Below are 20,401 nucleotides of genomic sequence, written 5' to 3'. Positions count from 1 at the left end.
AACACTTGACCTTGATGTGTACATCCTGACATTAGATATTTAAATCTTCTGTTGATTTCCATTTGTTAACAGTATTTTCCAACAAAAACCCTGAACTGAAATCAGTGTAAGTTATGTGAATTCAAACTATGGTAATTCTTTTTTCTTTCTCTCTCTCTCTCTTTTTTTTTTTTTTTAAAGTAGGCTCCATGCCCACCATGGCACTGAGGAGCCCAATGTGGAGCTTGAATTCACAACCCTGAGATCAAGACCTGATGAAATCAAGAATAGGACACTCAGCTGACTGAGCCCCCTGAGAGCCCCAAGCTATGGTATTTATTTAGAACTCAAAGTAAAGGAAAAAACTAATTTTTGGCATTAAGTGCAGAGATCATAAGTGAGGTGTTGCCAAGGCAAAGGGAATTAAATTCAGGAATAATCAATAATAAGAAAGCTAAAAACATAAGTTGTGAAACACTGAGATATGAGAGCACCAAGACTACTCTTTGAAAGCAACCAATTAGCTGAACAAAACTCTTCCCATTCTTCAACAGTGATTGAAATTGACTGCCCAAAAACGTGTTCCTTAGATCAAGAGAAAAAAACATCATCTTGTGGAAAAATTATACAGCTTGTTATGGACTGAATATATTTTCCCCAAATTCACATGTTGAAGCATTAACCTTCAATGTGATGGTGTTTGAAGATGTGGCTTTTGGGAGGTAATTAGGATTAGATGATTTCATGAGAGTGGGGCTCTAGTTTGATGAGATCAGTATCCTTATAAGAATGGACACCAGAGGACTCGCTTTCTCTCTCTCCTTCTCTCTCTCTCTCTCTCTGTGTGTGTGTACAGAAAAAAAAGAGGCCATGTGAGTATACAGCAAGATGGCAGCCACCTATAACCCAAGAGAAGAAGCTTCAGAAGCCTCGCTGGCACCTTCATCTTGGTCTTCCCAGCTTCCAGAAATGTGAGAAGAGAATTTCTGTTGTTTAATCCACCCAAACTATGGTATGTTATTATGGCATTCTGAGAAGAAAAGAGTTCTTGATTTGGTCAGACCCTGAAAAACCTGAGAAAGAGGCTATTCTTGACAGACTGTGAGTGATGGTCACATAGTATAACTGAGATACTATCCTAAAGAAATAACATGACCAGGAAATTAGCTCTAACACTGCTTGAATGTCAATGGTTTTTGAATTGAGAATACCATTTCATCTAACCATTTCTACTAATGCCTGGTGAGAACCCACTGAAGAGATTTCTAGGCTCACGACTTTCTTTAGGGACTAGTTGTGATCAAATTCTTGGCAAGCAAGCACTGGAAAGAAATTAGGGGCAACATTTCTCGAGAACACAGAAGGTGGTTCACTCATACCTTCTCTTGGTTCTTATCATTCTTCTCATAAGGTCCACCTCCGCCTCCTCCTCCTCCTCCTCCTCCGTCACCTCCTCCACCACCTCCATCTCCACCTCCTTCTTCTCCTCCACCATCTCCAGCTCCACTAACTGAAGGGCCCCCAAATCCACAGGGTGAACTTCCAGATACACCTTTGAACTGGAAGGTTCCCTCACTGGCTCTTTTTTCTGTAGTTTCATGTTCCTTGTTTTCACTCTTTTTTCTGTTCTTTTCTACACAAGGCACCACACCAAGTTGAAGCAAGCATTCCACAATGTTTAGTGCTACATCACAGATGCGAGAACTGATGTCATGATTCAGGACAAGATAAACAGCCTTCAGAACCACCTGGAGGGAGAGAAAAAGATGAACAGAAGGTGATTAGTTTGCCTGAACTATCTCACCCTACATAGATTTTGTTATTCTGCTTAATACATTTCTTTTAGGTTCTTCTATGTACTTAAGCATAAATAATTGAGGTAATTTTCAAATATGCCTATTTAAATTGTACTGGGACCTTGTGTATGTGCTTAACTTAAGTATAAATCACCCAAAGACATAAAATGTATGTATGAAAAGAAAATATTGTGTATTATCTCACTGAAGTATTCCAAAACTTATAATAATACTGTTAACAGGGATATTGAAGAACAGTGAATTAATGGGACCATAATTTTTCACCTAAATGGAAACTGGTTCAATGGATTTTTTAAATCAAAGGGTTTTAATCCTCTGCCTTTCACTTTCTGTCATAATAGATAAAAAAACAATGATTCCCTCATCCACATAAATGAGAAACATTTAGGCATTCACAATTGTATCACTATTGACACCTCAATTTTAAATGCAAAATATTTGCATGTTTAAATTATGTCTTTTCATTGATTTTAATATATTAAATTATTTTCTGGGCCCGTTTTCTAATATGAAATAAAAAATGTTGTGAAATATAATCATAAACTATAACAACCCTTTCATTTGCTAATAACTATAATCAAGACAGGCATTCTTGAAAATGCAAGTTTAAATCTTTTAATGGGGTTCTATTCATTTTCCCTTGCTACCCAGGAGGTTTGTAGTCATGTTGCTTGTATAATAAAAGAAAATAAACTGAGAACTTTTTACTCTTAATTCTAGAGAAACGAGACTTAGCCAATACTCGTTTATGTGTATTTTACATAAGCATATTCAGGATTTGTTAATGTTTTTGGATTATAAAAATATTCTGAGGTCAGATCACATCGAATGTAATGCTTGAAAAAAAATAAAAAGGGAAAGTTGCCTTGGTGATGGTTGACACATTTGTGAAATTTTTTATATGGGTAGCCTTTTCATTTTAAGGTTCAACATTGCTAAGAATCTATTTTATAGCATTATAAAAACTGGATCAAAGAGTCATTATCTTTCAAGCTTTGGTAAGAGAAATTCTTGCTTCTTACTGAAAGATCAAGCATGCCATTCTTGTGGACAAAGTTATTAGTCCCATCGATATGCTCCGTGTCCTCTAAGTAGCTGTAGTTTATGCAGGAGTCTGTGAGGCTTCGGGGCAGATTCGCACATGCCAAGGGTTCATGTGGCATCTCCGGGATAGGCACCTGGTTGCAGAGCTTCCTCATATGCTCACTGAAAAAGTCTGCGTAGCCTACGTTGAACGATGCCAAGGTGGTGTTGAAGGTTGCAACTGTGATTGTGGAGATCTGGGATCGCACTAATAAAAAGAAAGCAGTGTCTTAATTTTCCCCATATTAGCTCATGACATCATGTCAGGCAGTTACACTCTCATGGTCACAATCAGAGCTGAGGCTGTTGTAGATGTTTGACTTGGAGGCTCAAAGCTATTCTCAATTCCCACAAAATTGCCTTGGGTCAAGGCCATGTGACATCTAGCAAAAATGAAAGTTATAGAAAATGTGAATTCCAACTGGCTTCCTTAAGACCCAGGCTAGAGTTTAACTTTTGTTTAACAGGTGGATTTTACCTGTTACCATTACCCTTAAACGGCAGATTCTACTGATACAGTAGTATCTATGCATATTCAGGATTTACTAATGCTTTTAGCAACTGGTTTAGTTGAAGTATTTCCGCACAAGTTTGTGGTTGGTAAAATATTTGGTTTTATCTAGCGTATTTAAGCAACAGCAAATAAGGAAGAATTTTTTCTCCTTTGTTCAAGAGTAATGGAACATAAATTTGTGGTGGAAGTAACTGGTATCATCAAATACTTGACACATACTCCAGGGAAAAGAGGGGTTCCATTTCTGCTTGTAGGTTAAGAGTACAGAATAAGAGACCAATTTGGCTTCCACCCAGACACACATGTTTTCTCCACATGAAGCATCTAAGGCACTTATTTGAAAGAGCAGCTGTCTGAAAAAGGAATCCATGGTCCAGGAAGGCAGTGACTTTCCTCTCATTGAAGTAGATAAGACCTTTCGAGGGACATCATACAGGGGACCATGGTACTGAATATATAACTGTCTTCTAAGTCTCTTCTAGGCCCATGGGTCTATGACCTTTTGAAAACAAAGATGAATGGCTTCCTTCCCCTCTGAGAGGTATGGTGTTTGCAGTGTGCCATCAAATAGCTTTGGCTACAAAGGAAATCCCAAGAATGGCTCGCAAGTAAATTACCCAGCAATGTAATACATGAATGCAAGTTTTTAAAAAGTAGAAGGAGCCAGATTGCAATGAAAATGGAATATGGAGTAAAAACAGGAAACAGGAAAAGGAACCTGAAGTCCCGCCTGCAGGTGCCGCCTCCGACCCACCTTCCTTGACAGTGTTTTCTCCGTGGCTGTTGGAGTGATCTGGCAGGTCACTCACCAGGGTGTGGTGGGAGTGGGAGTGCCTGGCACTCAGGCTCTCCATCTCCGTGGCTGCATCTGAACTGCCCCGCCGGGTAAATTTCCCTGAGATGGACAAGAGTACCATGAGAGAATTTAAAAACAAAAGATTCTCTGCTGAGATGTTGTCTTTCCAAAGGACAGCAGGGAGGATAAAGGGACATTAGGAAGTGCCTAAGGCACAGCCAAGTAGCAGACATTGGACTTGTTCTGGGAATAGTCAGGGTCAAGAGGATGGATGAAGTTGTCTGTCTTAAGATCAGCCCCAATCTAAGCCAAATGTTAGAAACCATATATGGAGTCCCAGAAAGCTCTCAGTTTCTGAATTTAAGCTAGCTTTCTAAATACGCCATCCAGGAAGGGGGGAAGAAGCTTCTTTTTCTTTTCTTTACATTTTCCTTTTCTAATATCCAAATTAAAGTCTATTTTTGGATTCACGATGAATCCTAATGCACAAGACCCTTTAAGGCCATGTTTCCACATCTAAAGTCCCTAAGAAATAGGGCCATTACCTGCCTAATTATACGCAGTTCTTCCATATTTAATTAAATTATCTGCATTCCTTTGATACTAGAAGCTAGCATCTGGGTCCACATTTCTTGACTAAACTGTTCAAGAAAGATGCAGATATGCCCCGGAGCCCTAGATCCAGATTTCTAAACAGGTCATTCAAGCTCTGCCCTACTTTGAAAACTCCTTGTGGTCACCTAAAATGGTGGTTTGCCAGCCTCCTTTTTCAATGCCTCGCCTGTCTTCACCAAGCCCAGAGAAACTTCCAAAGGAGAATGTGCTTCGGGTGGGGGATACATCCAGGTGGTCCTCGTGAAGCAGGAATGGCACCCCCATTCTTCGGGGCCTCCTCTTCCCTGTGTGGTGGAATGGGATCGAGCCTTTCCTCTCTCGGTCTTCTTTGCGACTCTTGAACTATGAGGATGAGAGGTAAAGGATTAGGCACAGGGCAAATAATAATAATCTGCAGTAAAATACAGGAATGTTCCAGGAAGAAGAGACCAGAAAGTCAATGAGTATCATCCAATGGAAATGGGTGAAATTTCCATAATGCGTTAAAAGAGTGAAAGACACAAAACAAAATGTAACATATTCCCTAGGTCTTTCTGCTAGCTTGTGTTGTCCCTGGACCAGTGGGATCAGTATCAACTGGGAAACTGTTAGAAATACAAATTGTCAGGTTCAACTCCAAATAAACTAGATTTAGAAACCTTGAAGTTAAGGTCTAGCAGTTGTGGGTTTTTTTTTTTTTTTAAGATTTTTATTTATTTGATAGAGAGAAACACAGAGAGGAAACACAAGCAGAGGGAATGGGAGAAGGAGAAGCAGGCTTCCCACCTAGCAGGGAGGCTGATGTGGGGCTCGAACCCAGGACCCTGGGATCATGACCTAAGGAGAAGGCAGACGTTTAACGACTGAGCCACCCAGGTGCCTCATCAGCAGTTGTGTTTTAATAAGCCCTGTAGGTGATTCTGATAAATGCTAAAATTTGAGAACCATAGGTTAGAGTATAGGATTCTAGAGTCACCACTTGGACCAGCCAGTTATTATCGGTTTCATTTTTCCAGGATTGAAATCAATTTTTCCAGCCAGACAACTTTAAGTGCGTGCCACTGTCCATAACGTTAGAAGATACACAGCATGAATTGGTACAAACCCATTATTCCTGTCAAACAAGTTCAAAATCCAGTAGAAATAAGAGTTAAGAATTTCTTGAGATGCTTTTAAAATATACCAACGTCTGGGTCTAACCTGCAGCAGTTCTGACCTAATTGGTTTGGGTGCGGGTCTGGGCACAGCAATTTATTTGTCTTCCCAGAGATTCTCATATGTAGTCAGTACTGAAAACTTATTCCTCTGGATTACTGCCATTTTTAGAAAAACTACAGCCATTGCCTATCATTACATTATCAATGAAGGTAGACATGACTGCTTGCATAGCAACACTCTGAGCTCATATGTAAGTTAACAATATGTTCTGTGTCTTCCATGAACACAGCTGAACTAATCATTTTGAAAAATAGAAAATGAAGCTACTACACATACATTATTCTACACATTATTTCCTAGCTGATTGGTTCCATATATTTACAAAAAGAGAGAAGGAATGGTAGATTCATAAAACCATGACCTAGTTTGAACAAGACCTGGTTTTGAGTTTGGACTCAACCTTTCAGAAACTGCTACAATTTCCAAGGCTTAGCTCCTTTCTTTTTTGAGAATAATTAACATTCATTGAGTACTAAGTAAGTACCAGGCCCAGGGAGGAATTTACAGGTATTATCTCAATCCTCATAACCTTTTTTTTTTTTTTTTTCAATCCTCATAACCTTTTGAAGTAAGTATGTTATGTATCCAATTTACAAATGAAGAGACTGATATGTAGTATCGTTTGACCAGGATCACAGAGGTTGAAGGTGGCAGAGCAAGAATTTGAACACTGGTTAGGTGACTCCCAAGTGTACACTTGACTTTGCTTTTAATTTTTTATTTTTAGAGGTCAGTGGATGCAGAGTAAATGTTTATTGAATGGAAATCTATGAGACGGCCTATAAAAAGTTGTGAGGGTAGAAAATTTAGTGATTTGTTGTGAGGATTTACTACTTTATTTACAGAGTTTTGTTTATTTTGCTGTCTTTAAACTAGAGATGAGCTCAAGAATAAATGTTCCATGATGATCCCATCACTCTGAATAAGACTTCAGAAAGGCTCATTTTCTTAGGTGCAAAATGTAGAAATTTAGGATCTCATTGGATTAAATGAGAACTATTTATATAAAATCCTTGATAAAATGAGAGGAACCATAAAACATAAGTCGCTATCATGGCTACCACAACTATCTCCGCTACCAGTGAAAGCACCCTACACACATCATCAGGATTGAGCTTGGTAACATTAAGAATGGGAAACATTCATGCATACAGAGGGACTCACACAAAGTCATGCTGCAAACCAGTGCTATAAGTGGGGGCTGACCACTCCCCTCAATGTTCCTTTCCCAGCCTAACCCATTCTGTAGCATGACCTCATGTCCTACTGATTTTTTTCCAAGTACCAAAATATTAGAGAGCTTAAATGGTTCTACTCACCTTCTTAAAAATGTTCATGCCAAGGTCTGAAGAAAGATCTGGGACTGCAGACCTACGCAAATTGGTCAACGAAACCTTAGAAAAGGCCTCAGGGCTAAGAGATTTTTCCTCTTCATTACACTTCATGGTGAGGTCCTTAATAGACAATAAAGGCAGACTTCACAATCAAGGACTTGGGGCTTTGTATCCAAAGACTTTTCTTACTGAGATGTCATATTTTTAACAGGGGTGTGTCTAATGTTTTGATATCTATGAACTGTTTAACTTGTAGTTCTAGACTTCTAGAATCCATATCCTGCTTTGGAGGATATATGTTATATATTAACTGTAACCCCTGTTTGAAGTTTTTAACAGTGAGAACATGAAGCTCCATATTTGGGAAAGCCAACAAAGGTATCTCATTTTCTCTTTCCATTAAAAAAAGTTTTTCTGTTTAATGGTTCACCGAAAGAGATTTTTATTTTGGGCAGAATCATCTACTAAAACAGAGTATCTCTCTTTTTCACTCTAATAATGCTCATGTTTACTTTCAAAATATATAGACATTTTCAGATATAGCCAATTCATGATTAATTAAACCAAACAACTGGGACACACTGCAAATCACCATTTTTCTCTACATATCCAACGCACATGGTATCAATGAGAAAGAGGGAAAGAAAAAGTGTTCAAGCTGGTATTAGCACATTCATTTATCAAAAAGTGATTTTCAGGGGGATGTCATCAAATCAGGATACAGTCAGTTTATTTTTCTAAACATCTATAATAAATAGGAAGACTATATGTCCCAAGGAAATATTTCTAATTATGATATTGAGGTGCTAAAAATTTTGAACTATGCAAAAGAAGGTAAACCATGTTCAGTAAAATGCTAGTGTCACACATTTCATGATATCAATAATCAACAGTTGTATGAGAGAACTATCTATTGATTAGTACTTCAGTTGGGAAATTTTCCATTATTCTTGATCAACAGAGCCTTAACTCTAGATTAGTGTGAGTTAGAGGTATTTAGATACCCTTCTCTGAATGGTAAATTAAATGCTAAGAAAGAACCAAAATTATTTAGCAATGAAAGATAAAAAGAAAAGGATAATAACAGCAGAGTAACCCACGAATAAGTAGTCAGCACTGGAATGAAGAGATGGATGAATAGGAGAAAAAGAGAATCTGTTATGGCCAAAGTTGTTGATTCAAAAGACAATGCACTGAGTTTCTCTTACTTGGGTTTTGTGGGTGTTCACTAGTGAGGGAGCTGCTGCCACCATCGAGCTGCTCCTGGGTCTGGGCAAGAGAGGAATATCTGGCTCTGGAGGCTTTTCAGGCTTCTCTTCCAACATGTGCCGCAGCCTTTGTAGATAGTACATCAGAGACCACTGAGTGCCTTCCTCAGACCAGTGGGGCTGGAGTAGGCAGCGAAGAACAGCAACGTCAAAGTAGGTGGCATAGCGGGACCTTTGGCATGGAGGTATCACAAGAGAGGCTCTGTTTCCAATGACAGAAAGATGATTATATTGGCAAACATCCCAAGGGGTGACACAACATGGTTTATAGCTTTACTTTTCTCATTTGTACTTATTCATCCACTTATCTTTTGTGTAGTTTACTCTACTATACCCACAATGGGTCCCACTCATTTCACTTTTGCTAGATACTTCCCAGAAGTAGAAAGGTTAGAAAGAGTTTTGAAGGATAACTAGGAATCAGCTAGGCTAAGTTGAGGATGGGGCAGGAGGGTAGATCAGCATTTCAGTCAGAGGAAACCATACCTAAAAATGTAGAGTTAGAAAAAGTCATGAGTTTTGGGTAGGTGGGGGAGAGTAAGCAACTGGTATTAGTTGGTGAGTAATTTGGGTGGTGGGTGTTGAGGAGAGTCTATAGAAATAAATGAGTTTCAGATTGTGACTTCCTTTTATACAATGCTATCTGTTTGGGGGTTTTTTTTAACCTTGATAGAAATGGGAATATTTGTGTACCTTATTGGCTATCTTAATCAATTATTGGTGTTAATACCATGTAAAAGAACCAGAGAACCTACAAAGTACTAAATAAGCAGAAGTTACATTATGAAGAAAATTTTCAAAATTTTGAAATCATTTTGAAAACTCTATATATTCATATAAAATAGAAAAACTAATTTGAAAAAAATCTCAGGGTTCTGAAATTTTATTATTTAATTTAAACACATGATACAGTTACTATTTAGTGTTTAACTTAATTACACTATAAAATAGGTTTAAACAATTATTAAATATACTACATCATCCTCAGTACCTTAAGGGATGTGAAGATATATAAGTTTAACTTCTTCATCTTGAGTAACATATGGTCCAGGGAATGATAGCCAATAAATAACAAATTATAAACTGAGAGCTCCTAAGATCCAAAATGAAACCTTAAATCTAAAATCTAAACTTAACTCCCAAACCCAGTTTCTTCCTGAGTTAGGGGATGCAAAAGGGAAATTTTTGTACCCTGCTATCAACTAGCAAATGGCACAACCCACACATGAAGAACTTAAAAAAAAAAATGCAACCATTAAGAAGTGAGAAGATGTCCTGAAATTTCCAGACCATATTTTTTGAACTGAAGGTTATGGCTCTTGATTGGTTCAATAATTAATTCAGAAGTATATGACTACTATTGAAATGTTAACTAGAATAAAAACCATCAGAATGCAACAAATGGAATAAGGATTTGTATGTTTAGAAAAACCTGTTTCACTATAATTGTAATTAGTCTTGACATAAAATAGATTTCTTACCATGGGCTGCAGTAAAAATATGTAAACCCAGACCATGTCTGGCATTCTGGAGATCATTTTCACAGTCTTTGTGCTCTCCTAAAGCACATGTTGCTCTTGGCTCTTTCCACTCTCATTAGTAGTATTGTCTGGTGTGTTGAGGGGCAATTGCTTATGTACACGGTGGTTTGACAGTCAATGTTGTTTTGTAGTCTAATCTTGAGTATTTTGATTGATAATTAGGAAACTACATAGAAGTTAAAACTCAGCCACATAGGGTACTACAGTACTAAACCCTAAATACAATTATTTAACTGAATTGGCAGGCATATAAGGAGAAGCTTTCTACAATCATCTAAGTTCCCATATATGTTACGCTAGAATTTATCCTGTTTCCAGGGAGATCGAATACTCTTTGAATATCAAATGCATGTCAACTTTCAATCCATAAGAAAGTCCCATAGATTCTCCTTCCTACCACTTCTTATCAACTCCACAGACACCAACATCTTGTATTAGTCTTATTGTAATTACTTCCTACTAGTCTCATTGTTTCTTCTCTGGTTCCTCCTCTCCTCTCCTCCAACTCTTTCAATAGTTGATAAATCATTCTTTTTTTTTTTTAAATACTTTATTCATTTATTTGACAGACAGAGATCACAAGTAGGCAGAGAGGCAGGCAGAGAGAGAGTGGGGTGAGGAAGAAGGCTCCCTGCTCAGCAGGGAGCCTGATGCGGGGTTTGATCCCAGGACCCTGGGATCATGACTTGAACCGAAGGCAGAGGCCTTAACCCACTGAGACACCCAGGAGCCCCAGAAAGATAAATCATTCTTAAAATAAAATACAAGCTTCTCATAGTGGTCAACATGACCGGCAAAATCTGCCTGTGCATACCAATCCAACCTCATTACCATATTTTCTTTGGTTTACCAAATATTTATTCACAGCTTCTTAGATCCAAGTGTATATTTTATTCTTGCTGTGTGGAAATGGATCTGAGACCTTTAAATATTTTCCATTGATTGCTGACATGACGTCAACTTTGTCAGTAGATGAAATGGAAAAATGTATTGTAGGAAGAAAGAATTTCACGTTCTTGCCCTGTTGTATTTTCTCAACACATTCCTGCAATGTGTGTACAACTACTCCAGTACCAGGCTCCTGTAGTATTTGTGGGTTGTCTAGTGCTTAACTCCTGCAGTACACATGGCTTCTGCAGCATGGGCATTTTTTCCTAGGACCAGGCTTCCACAGCACTCAGTTTTCCCTTTGCTCAGCTCCCATAGTGCCTAGTACCCAGCAGCACCAACTTCTTATCTTATCAATTTCTTTTTTAGAATTTTTTCAATTTTCATTTTTATAGTCATATTCCACCCCTTCATTGTGTTTACCCTTATTTTTGTATATGTGTGTGTATGTGTGTGTATATATATATATATATATATATATATATAATTATTTTTTTTTCTTTCTTTAAAATTTTGGGAGGTAGTTTCTTCTAACAGAACAAAAGACATCCAAAATCAAGTGTGTCACCCTGTTCTATTCTCTCTCTCTATATATATATATTTTTTTTTTCCCCTCCTTTCTTCTCCATGCCCTCCCATTCTGGGTCTCTGCTGATTTGATTAGTGTATATTTTTCTGGGGTCATTGCTACCCTTTTAGTATTTTGTTCTCTCATTCATCTATTCTTATATGTTTAAAAATGAAAAGGCAGAAAAACCTCAAGAAAAAGAACAAGAGACAGTACTGACAGTTAGGGACCTAATTGATACAGACATTGGTAATATTTCAGAACTAGAGTTCAGAATGATGATTATCAAAGTGCTAGCTGGCCTTGAAAAAAGCATTGAAGATACTAGAGAATCCCTTTCTGGGGAATAAAATCCCTTTCTGGAGAAATGAAAAAACTGAAATATAACCAAGTTGAAATTGAAAAGCTATTAATAAGGTGCTATCAAAAACAGAGGCTTTTACTCCTAGGATAAATGAAGCAGAAGAGAGAATTAGTGATATAGAAGACCAAATGATGGACAATAAAGAAGGAGAAAAAAAGAGATAAACAACTACTGGCTCATGGGGGGAGAATTCATGAGAAAAGTGATACCATAAAGCAAAACAATATTACAGTAATTGGAATCCCAGAAGAAAAAGGGGGGCAAAAGATATAAAGGGGAGCAAATTATAGCAGATAATTTCCCTAATCTGGTGAAGGGAACAAGCATCAAAATCCAGGAGGCAGAGTACCCCCCTCAAAATCAATAAAAATAGGTCCACACCCTATCATCTAATAGTAAAACTTACAAGTCTCAGTGACAAAGAGAAAATTCTGAAAGCAGCTTGGGACAAGAGGTCTGTAACATACTATGGTAGAAATATTAGATTGGAAGCAGACCTATCCAAAGAGACCTGCAGGCCAGAAAGGACTGGCATGATATATGCAGAGAACTAAACAAGAAAAATATGCAGTTAAGATTACCAGCTAGGCTGTCATTGAAAATAGAAGGAGAAATAAAAAGCTTCCAGGACAAACAAAAATTAAAAGAATTTGCAAACACCAAACCAGCTGTACAGGAAATATGGAAAGGGGTCCTCTAAGCAAAGAGAGAGTCTACAAGTAATAGACCAGAAAGGAACAGAGACAATATACAGTAACAGTCACCTTCCAGGCAATACAATGCCAATAAATTCATATCTTTCAATAGTCACCTTGCATGTAAATGGGCTAAATGCCCCAATTGAAAGACACAGGTTATCAGAATGGAATAAAAAAATGGATAAAAAAAATGGATAAAAAAAAATACCCATCAATATACTGTCTACAAGAAACTCATTTTAGAACCACAGACACCACCAGATTTAAAGTGAGGGGGTGGAAAAAAATTTATCATGCTAATGGGCATCAAAAGAATGCTGGGGAGGCAATCCTTATATCAGATAAATTAGCCTTTAAGCCAAAGACTATAATAAGAGATGAGGAAGGACACTATATCTTAAAGGGTTTGTCCAAAAAGAAGATCTAACAATTTTACATATTTATGCCCCTAACATGGAAGCAGTCAATTATATAACCCAATTAATAACAAAATCAAAGAAACACATCAACAATAATACAATAATAGTAGCGTACTTTAACACCTCCTCACTCAAATGGACAGATCATCTAAGCAAGAGATCAACAAGGAAATAAAGGCTTTACATGACACACTGGACCAGATGGACATCAAAGATATATTCAGAACATTCCATTCCAAAGCAACAGAATACACATTCTTCCCCAGTTCACATGGAACATTGTACAGAATAGACCATGTCCTGGGTCACAAGTCAGTCTCCACTGTTACCAAAAGATTGGGATCATTCCCTGCATATTTTCAGACTACAACCTTCTGAAGTTAAAACTCACTCACAAGAGGAAAGTTGTGGAGGGAGGCTACATGGAGGCTAAAGAGCATCCTACTAACAAATGAATGGCACATATTGAATGGAGCATTGGGTGTGGTGCATAAACAATGAATTTTGGAACACTGAAAAAAATTTAATTTAAAGAAAAAAGAATGAATGGGTCAACAGGGAAATTAAGGAAGAATGTAAAAAATTCATGCACACAAATGAAAATGAAAACACAACTTTCAAAATCTTTGGGACACAGCAAAGGTGGTTCTGAGAGGAAAGAATAAAGCAACACAAGCCTCTCTCAAGGAACAGGAAAGGTCTCAAATATACAAGCTAACCCTACACCTAAAGGAGCTGGAGAAAGAACAGCAAAGAAAGCCTAAACCCAGCAGAAGAAAAATCATAAAGATCAGAGCAGAAATCAATGAAATAGAAACCAAAAGAACAGTAGAACAAATCAATGAAACTAGGAGCTGGTTCTTTGAAAGAATTAATAAGATTGATAAACCCCTGGCCAGACTTACCAAAAAGAAAAGCTTTCTGACCCAAATTAATAAAATCATGAATGAAAGAGGAGAGATCACAACCAACACCAAAGAAATATAAACAATGACAAGAATATATTATGAGCAACAATACACCACCAAATTTGACAATCTGGAAGACATGGATGCATTCCTAGAGACACAAAAACTACCAAAACTGAACCAGGAAGAAATAGAAAACCTGAACAGACCCATAACCAGTAAGGAGATTGAAGCAGTCATCAAAAATCTCCCAACAAACAAGACCCCAGGGCCAGATGGCTTCCCAGGGGAATTCTACCAAACATTTAAAGAAGAATTAATACCTATTCTCCTGAAACAATTCCCCAAAAAATAGAAATGGAATTTCTAAATTCATTTTATGAGGCCAACATTACTTTGATCCCCAAACCAGATAAAGACCCCATCAAAAAGGAGAATTACAGACCAATGCCTTTGATGAACACAGATGTGAAAATTCTCATCAAATACTAGCCAATAGGATCCAATAGCACACTAAAAGGATTATTCACCACGACCAAGTGGGATTTATTCCTGGGCTACAAGGTTGGTTCAACAACCGTAAATGAATCAATGTGATACAATACATTAATAAAAGAAAAAACAAGAACCAAATAATACTTTCAATAGATGCTGAAAAAGCATTTGACAAAGCGCAGCATCCTTTCTTAATCAAAACACTTCAAAGTGTAGGTACAGAGGGTACATACCTCAATATCATCAAAGCCATGTATAAAAAACCCACAGTGAATTAATTCTCAATGGGGAAAAACGGTGAGCTTTTCCCTAAGGTCAGGAACATGGCAGCAAAGTCAGTTACCACCACTGCTATTCAACATAGTACTAGAAGTCCTAACCTCAGCAATCAGACAACAAAAAGAAATAAAAAGCTTCTGAATCAAAAAAGAAGAAGTCAAACTCTCAGTCTTCGCAGATGATATGATACTTTATGTAGAAAACCCAAAGGACTCCACTCCAAAACTGCTAGAACTCATACAGCAATTCAGTAAAGTGACAGGATATAAAAATCAATGCTCAGAAATCAGTTGCATTTCTATACACACACAGCAAAACACAAGAAAGAGAAAATAAGGAGTTGATCCCATTTACAATTGCACCCAAAACCATAAGATACCTAGCAGTAAACCTAACCAAAGAGGCAAAGAATCTGTACTCAGAAAAGTATAAAGTACTCATGCAAGAAATTGAAGAAGAAATGGAAAAATACTCCATGCTCATGGATTGGAAGAACAAATATTATGAAAATGTCTATGCTACCTAAAGCCATCTACACATTTAATGCAATCCCAATCAAAATATCATCCTTTTTTTTTTCAAAGAAATGGGACAAATAATCCTAAAATTTATATGGAACCAGAAAAGGCCCCAAATAGCCAGAGGAATGATGAAGAAGAAAGCCAAAGTTGGTGGCATCACAATTCCAGATTTCAAGCTCTCAAAGCTGTCTTTGTCAAGACAGTATGGTACTGGCACAAAAACAGACACAGAGATCAGAGGAACAGAATAGAGAGCCCAGAAATGGATCCTCAACTCTATGGTCAACTAATCTTCGACAAAGCAGGAAAGAATGTCCAATGGAAAAAAGACAGTCTCTTCAACAAATGGTGTTGGGATAATTGGACAGCCACATGCAGAAGAATGAAACTGGAACATTTGCTTACACCACACACACACACACACACACACACACACACACACAGAGAGTCTCAAAATGGATGAGGGACCACAGTGTGAGACAGGAATCCTTTGAAATCCTTGAAAAGAACACAGGTAGCAACCTCTTCGACCTCAGCTGCAGCTACTTCTTGGTAGACACATCGTCAAAGGCAAGGGAAGCAAGGGCAAAAATGAACTATTGGGACTTCATCAAGATCAAAAGCTTTTGCACAGCAAAGGAAACAGTCAACAAAACCAAAAGACAATTGACAGAATGGGAGAAGATATTGGCAAATGACATATCAGATAAAGGGCTAGTGTCCAAAATCTATAAAGAACTTATCAGACTCAACACCCAGAGAAGAAATAATTCAATCAAGAAATGGGCAGAGGACATGAACTGACATTTCTGCAAAGAAGACCTCCAGATGGCAACAGACATGAAAAAGTGCTCCACATGATTCGGCATCAGGGAGATACAAATCAAAACCAGAATGAGATACCACCTCACACCAGTCAGAATGGCTAAAATTAACAAGTCGGGAAATGACAGATGCTGGAGAGGATGCAGAGAAAGGGAACCCTCCTACACCGTTGGTGGGAATGCAAGCTGGTGCAGGCACTCTGGAAAACGGCATGGAGGTTCCTCAGAAAGTTGAAAATAGAGCTTCCCTACGACCCAGCAATCACACAACTGGGTTTTTATCCTAAAGATACAAAAGTAGTGATCTGAAGCAACACGTGCCCCCGAATGTTTATAGCAGCAATGTGCACAATTGCCAAACTATGGAAAGAACTTAGATGTCCATCAACAGATGAATGGATAAAGAAGATGTGGAAGATTATTTCATATACAAAATGGAATACTATGCAGCCATCAAAAGAAATGACATCTTGGCTTTTTTTTTTTTGACAATGATGTGGATGGAACTAGAGGGTATTATGCTGAGTGAAATAAGTCAATCGGAGAAAAACAACTATCATATGATGTCTCTATTATGAGGAATTTGAGAGGCAGGGCAGGCGGTTGTGGGAGGTAGGGAAGGAAAAAAGGAAACATAATTGGATCGAGAGGGAGACAAACCGTAAGTGACTCTTAATCTCACAAAACAAACTGAGGATTGTTGGGGAGTGGAGGGTTAAGGATAGAGTGGCTGGGTTGAGGGCATTGGGGAGGGTATGGGCTATGGAGAGTGGTGTGAAATGTGTAAGCCTGAGGATTCACAGACCTGTACCCATGGGACAAATAATACATTATATGTTAATAAAAATAATTTTTAAAAAAGATTTATTTTTTTGCTGATAAAGAATGATAATAAATCAGGAAGGAAAATACAAACAGATCAAATGGAAAAGGGTATGGAAAGAAATTTCACTGAGAAGAAAACCTAAAGAAAGGCAGAATAGAGAGAGATACTCAACTCTGGTAATAGTCGGGGAAATGTGGGCTTAAGTCACAATTGCAATCCATCAGATATGTGAGACTATAAATGCCTGAATATAGGAAGTATTCATGAGGGTGTGACTAACCAGAAACACTCATCACTGCTGGTAAACTCAGAGTACAATTAGGTGATAAGTAGTAAATTTTCGACTGTCCTCATCATATGATCTAGAAATTCCATTACTGAGGGAAAGTATCTTAGGGAAACTCTTGCCCATGCACACAAGAGGACATGTACAAGGGTGTTCATGGCATTGATTTTGTTAGAGTAAAAATTAGAGAACATCCTGAAAGTCAGCCAAAGGAGAAGCAACAAATGAATGTTTGCACATATTTGCCCAATATTATTTATGTATTATATGATGTGACAGGCTAGGGTGCTTATGTTCTGTTTACCAATGTGATTGTTGTATTAACTTGTGAAAAGACATAAAAATGAACACTTATGTATTGTATAATTTCCTGTGTTTCTTTTTTTTTTAAGATTTTATTTATTTATTTGACAGACAGAGGCAGAGAGGCAGGTAGAGAGAGAGGGGGAAGCAGGATCCCTGCCGACCAGAGAGCTCGATGTGGGGATCGATTCCCAGGACCCTGGGATCATGACCTGAGCTGAAGGTAGAGGCTTTAACCCACTGAGCCACCCAGGTGTCCCTTTCCTGTGTTTCTTTAAAGAACATTAGCTAAGACCTTGAATTTTATCAATATGACTAAAAATCCACTATTCACATATACATAAAGTAGATCTATATAAAGTACATCTATCTATCTATACCATATATATTGTATTCTATATTCTATATATCATATACAGATACACTTCTATATAACATACATTTTTATATGTAACAAATATATAATACATGATTTTAATACTTGTATATATGATAAATGTGTGTGTCTGTATGTTTTTTGTCCAGATTAGTCTCATTGTCCTCAAGATGATGTGTTATGTCTGTTCTTTCAAAGTATTTTGTCCTCTATGTTTTCATTGTGTAACTATTTTAATAAAAAAGCTGAGTCTCAGAATTTTATGAGTTGCCAAGTTTTCATCAGAAGCATGTGGGCTAGATTCAAATTTCCAGTGCCCATCCCAGGCAGGAAATCTTTTACTTTGATTTTCCTTCAGTCCCCCATTTCCAGACCCCATTCCCTGTCCATCCTTCTTTACCTCCCTACACTGGAAGTCTGATCTATATATACTCTACCAACTGATCCCTGCCTCTGGCTCCTAACTGGATTTGGCAAAAGGAAGCTCTCACAGGAGACTGACAGCAGAAGGACAGTGGTGTCTTACACAAGCCTCCTTGTTTTCAGAGGTTTGCCTAAGGCTGGCCCTGTAATCTGGGACTGGCCTAGGTCATCAGTAGTCACAGTTCTTGTTAGTCATTCTCTCTCCACAGAGTTCTCCACAACTGCTCCCTCCTTTTGCCTCTCCAGGCCCCAGAGCTGGTAGTCTTCCTGGAGTACAGGCACTGGAGTACCTGTGGTTTCCCTATATCCCGTCCAAAGCTTTGTTATTAACTCCTTTTTAATCTTGTCTCAGACTGACCAGTATACCACTTGTTTCATCCTGAGATTACAGGAGGAAACTGGTTAATTATATCCCCAAGCTCAGTTGGAGGGAAAAAAATAACATTGATTCTCATTTCTGCCATTTTCTTAAGAGACTTTTGCCACACTTCCTGCCACTTCTCACCTCCATTTCTTTCTTAAAAAAGCATGGACTACCTCACATCTTTCAGCCTGTCTTTATACCAGAATAACAGGATTTTCCCCTCAATGCTACCATCTTGGATTTCTAAATAAAAGACAAAGTACAAGGTTATGTGGCAACCAGCTGGGTAATTTTAGGTCCTCAAGTATTTGTGACAGTCATTGGACTTATTATAAGAGCCTGTGAAAGCTATTGTTTCTTGACTAGGCTGCTGTGATTATGGGAGATGTTAGTAGTTCAACAGAATTATTTTTCCCCCATTGGACTAGCCATCTTCACCCTTTACTTCCTGCCCCATACCTCAGTGTCCCCAAATGTTCCAGTTTGTAAATTAAATTAGGGAGTTCCATAAATTATTTCAAATCTCAAGAGCAGTGTTCCATATAATGAGATACCAGTGGACAACTTCTTTGAGAATCCCAAGTGGATAGAGAGAAGAGAGTTTATTAAAAAAGCACATTTCCAGGTCTTACCCCAGACTCACTAAACCAGAATTGTTGGAGATAGAGATAATTCTTAAACACTCTTAATAAGATTGGAGGGCAACTGCCCTACAGAAACATGTAATGTATGACTTTTGCACTTTTTAGGGCAACATCCAAAACAATTTCTATATGGAAACACTAACAATGATTTATTGACAGCTTTGTCCCCAAGGGTGCCAGAGAACTAAGTTTATGTCTTTCACTACATAGAAAATGTATTTGATGAAAGTAATTATTAACTACACAGTTGAGTCCTGTGGTCATTAACTACTTCCTGACAAATCATGTCAGTCAAAAGATGGACTGCACAACAATAAGACTCCACCAATGTAAGGCTGTGATCGAATACTAAAAATTTCTTAAGTAAATTCACATTAAATCTACCTAATTTTTGGGGTGCCTGGGTGGCTCAGTGGGTTAAGCCGCTGCCTTCGGCTCAGGTCATGATCTCAGGGTCCTGGGATTGAGTCCCACATCGGGCTCTCTGCTCAGCAGGGAGCCTGCTTCCTCCTCTCTCTCTCTTCCTGCCTCTGTGCCTACTTGTGATCTCTCTCTGCCAAAGAAATAAATAAAATCTTTAAAAAAAAAAAAAACTACCTAATTTTTAAAGAGTCTCCATCTGAAACAACAATGAAGTTGAGGAGCATTCATAGCAAATATTTATAACTCAAAATACCTTCATTTTAGGTGTTATTCAAGGACAAGTTTATTTGTCTTAAAGTGTGAGGCATCCTGGGGTGAGTAGCCAATAAAAAGCAAGAATCATCAATAAATGTTTAATTTCATTTAAGAAAGTATTATCAATCAGCTTGTCATTAATCCAGTAAAACTAATCTTAATTAACAATCTAATAAATACGTGAGTCAAAAATTTATGTAACTGGAAAAAAATGGTATGGGGACTATCATTGTGTGATCTGATAGAAATGTTCTAACTCTAATATTCTATTATTCTGTAAGTCATTTTATAGAAAAAATGAAAAGTATGAAAACAACTTGAAAAACGTATACATACTAAAAGAGAATGATGTTTAAATCTTCCTGATGAGTTCATTGATGATTTTTACTTTTA

The 20,401-nt window shown here is 37.7% G+C and overlaps 1 protein-coding gene across 15 annotated transcripts in view; it reads right to left on the bottom strand.

Annotated features, from left to right (window-relative positions):
* The window catches only part of UNC80 (unc-80 homolog, NALCN channel complex subunit), a 223,950-nt gene that overhangs the window by 169,738 nt on the left and 33,811 nt on the right, over nt 1-20,401 (bottom strand). For 10 of the 15 annotated variants that reach the window (XM_044241491.1, XM_044241501.1, XM_044241499.1 and 7 more), the window contains exons 8-13: nt 8,544-8,805; nt 7,321-7,455; nt 4,930-5,146; nt 4,112-4,288; nt 2,819-3,087; nt 1,359-1,727 (exon numbers count right to left, since the gene is read on the bottom strand). In XM_044241491.1, coding sequence (XP_044097426.1) covers nt 1,359-1,727; nt 2,819-3,087; nt 4,112-4,288; nt 4,930-5,146; nt 7,321-7,455; nt 8,544-8,805 — 1,429 coding nt within the window. The remainder of the gene's footprint in view (nt 1-1,358; nt 1,728-2,818; nt 3,088-4,111; nt 4,289-4,929; nt 5,147-7,320; nt 7,456-8,543; nt 8,806-20,401) is intronic. The other 5 variants (XM_044241498.1, XM_044241503.1, XM_044241506.1 and 2 more) reach the window with 1 other exon arrangement.

The sequence above is a fragment of the Neovison vison genome, chromosome 3, assembly GCF_020171115.1.
Source record: "Neovison vison isolate M4711 chromosome 3, ASM_NN_V1, whole genome shotgun sequence".
NCBI classification, from domain to species: Eukaryota; Metazoa; Chordata; class Mammalia; order Carnivora; family Mustelidae; genus Neogale; species Neogale vison.
The sequence above is the reverse complement of the archived record's forward strand: the minus strand, read 5'-3'. Positions and strand labels throughout refer to the sequence as shown.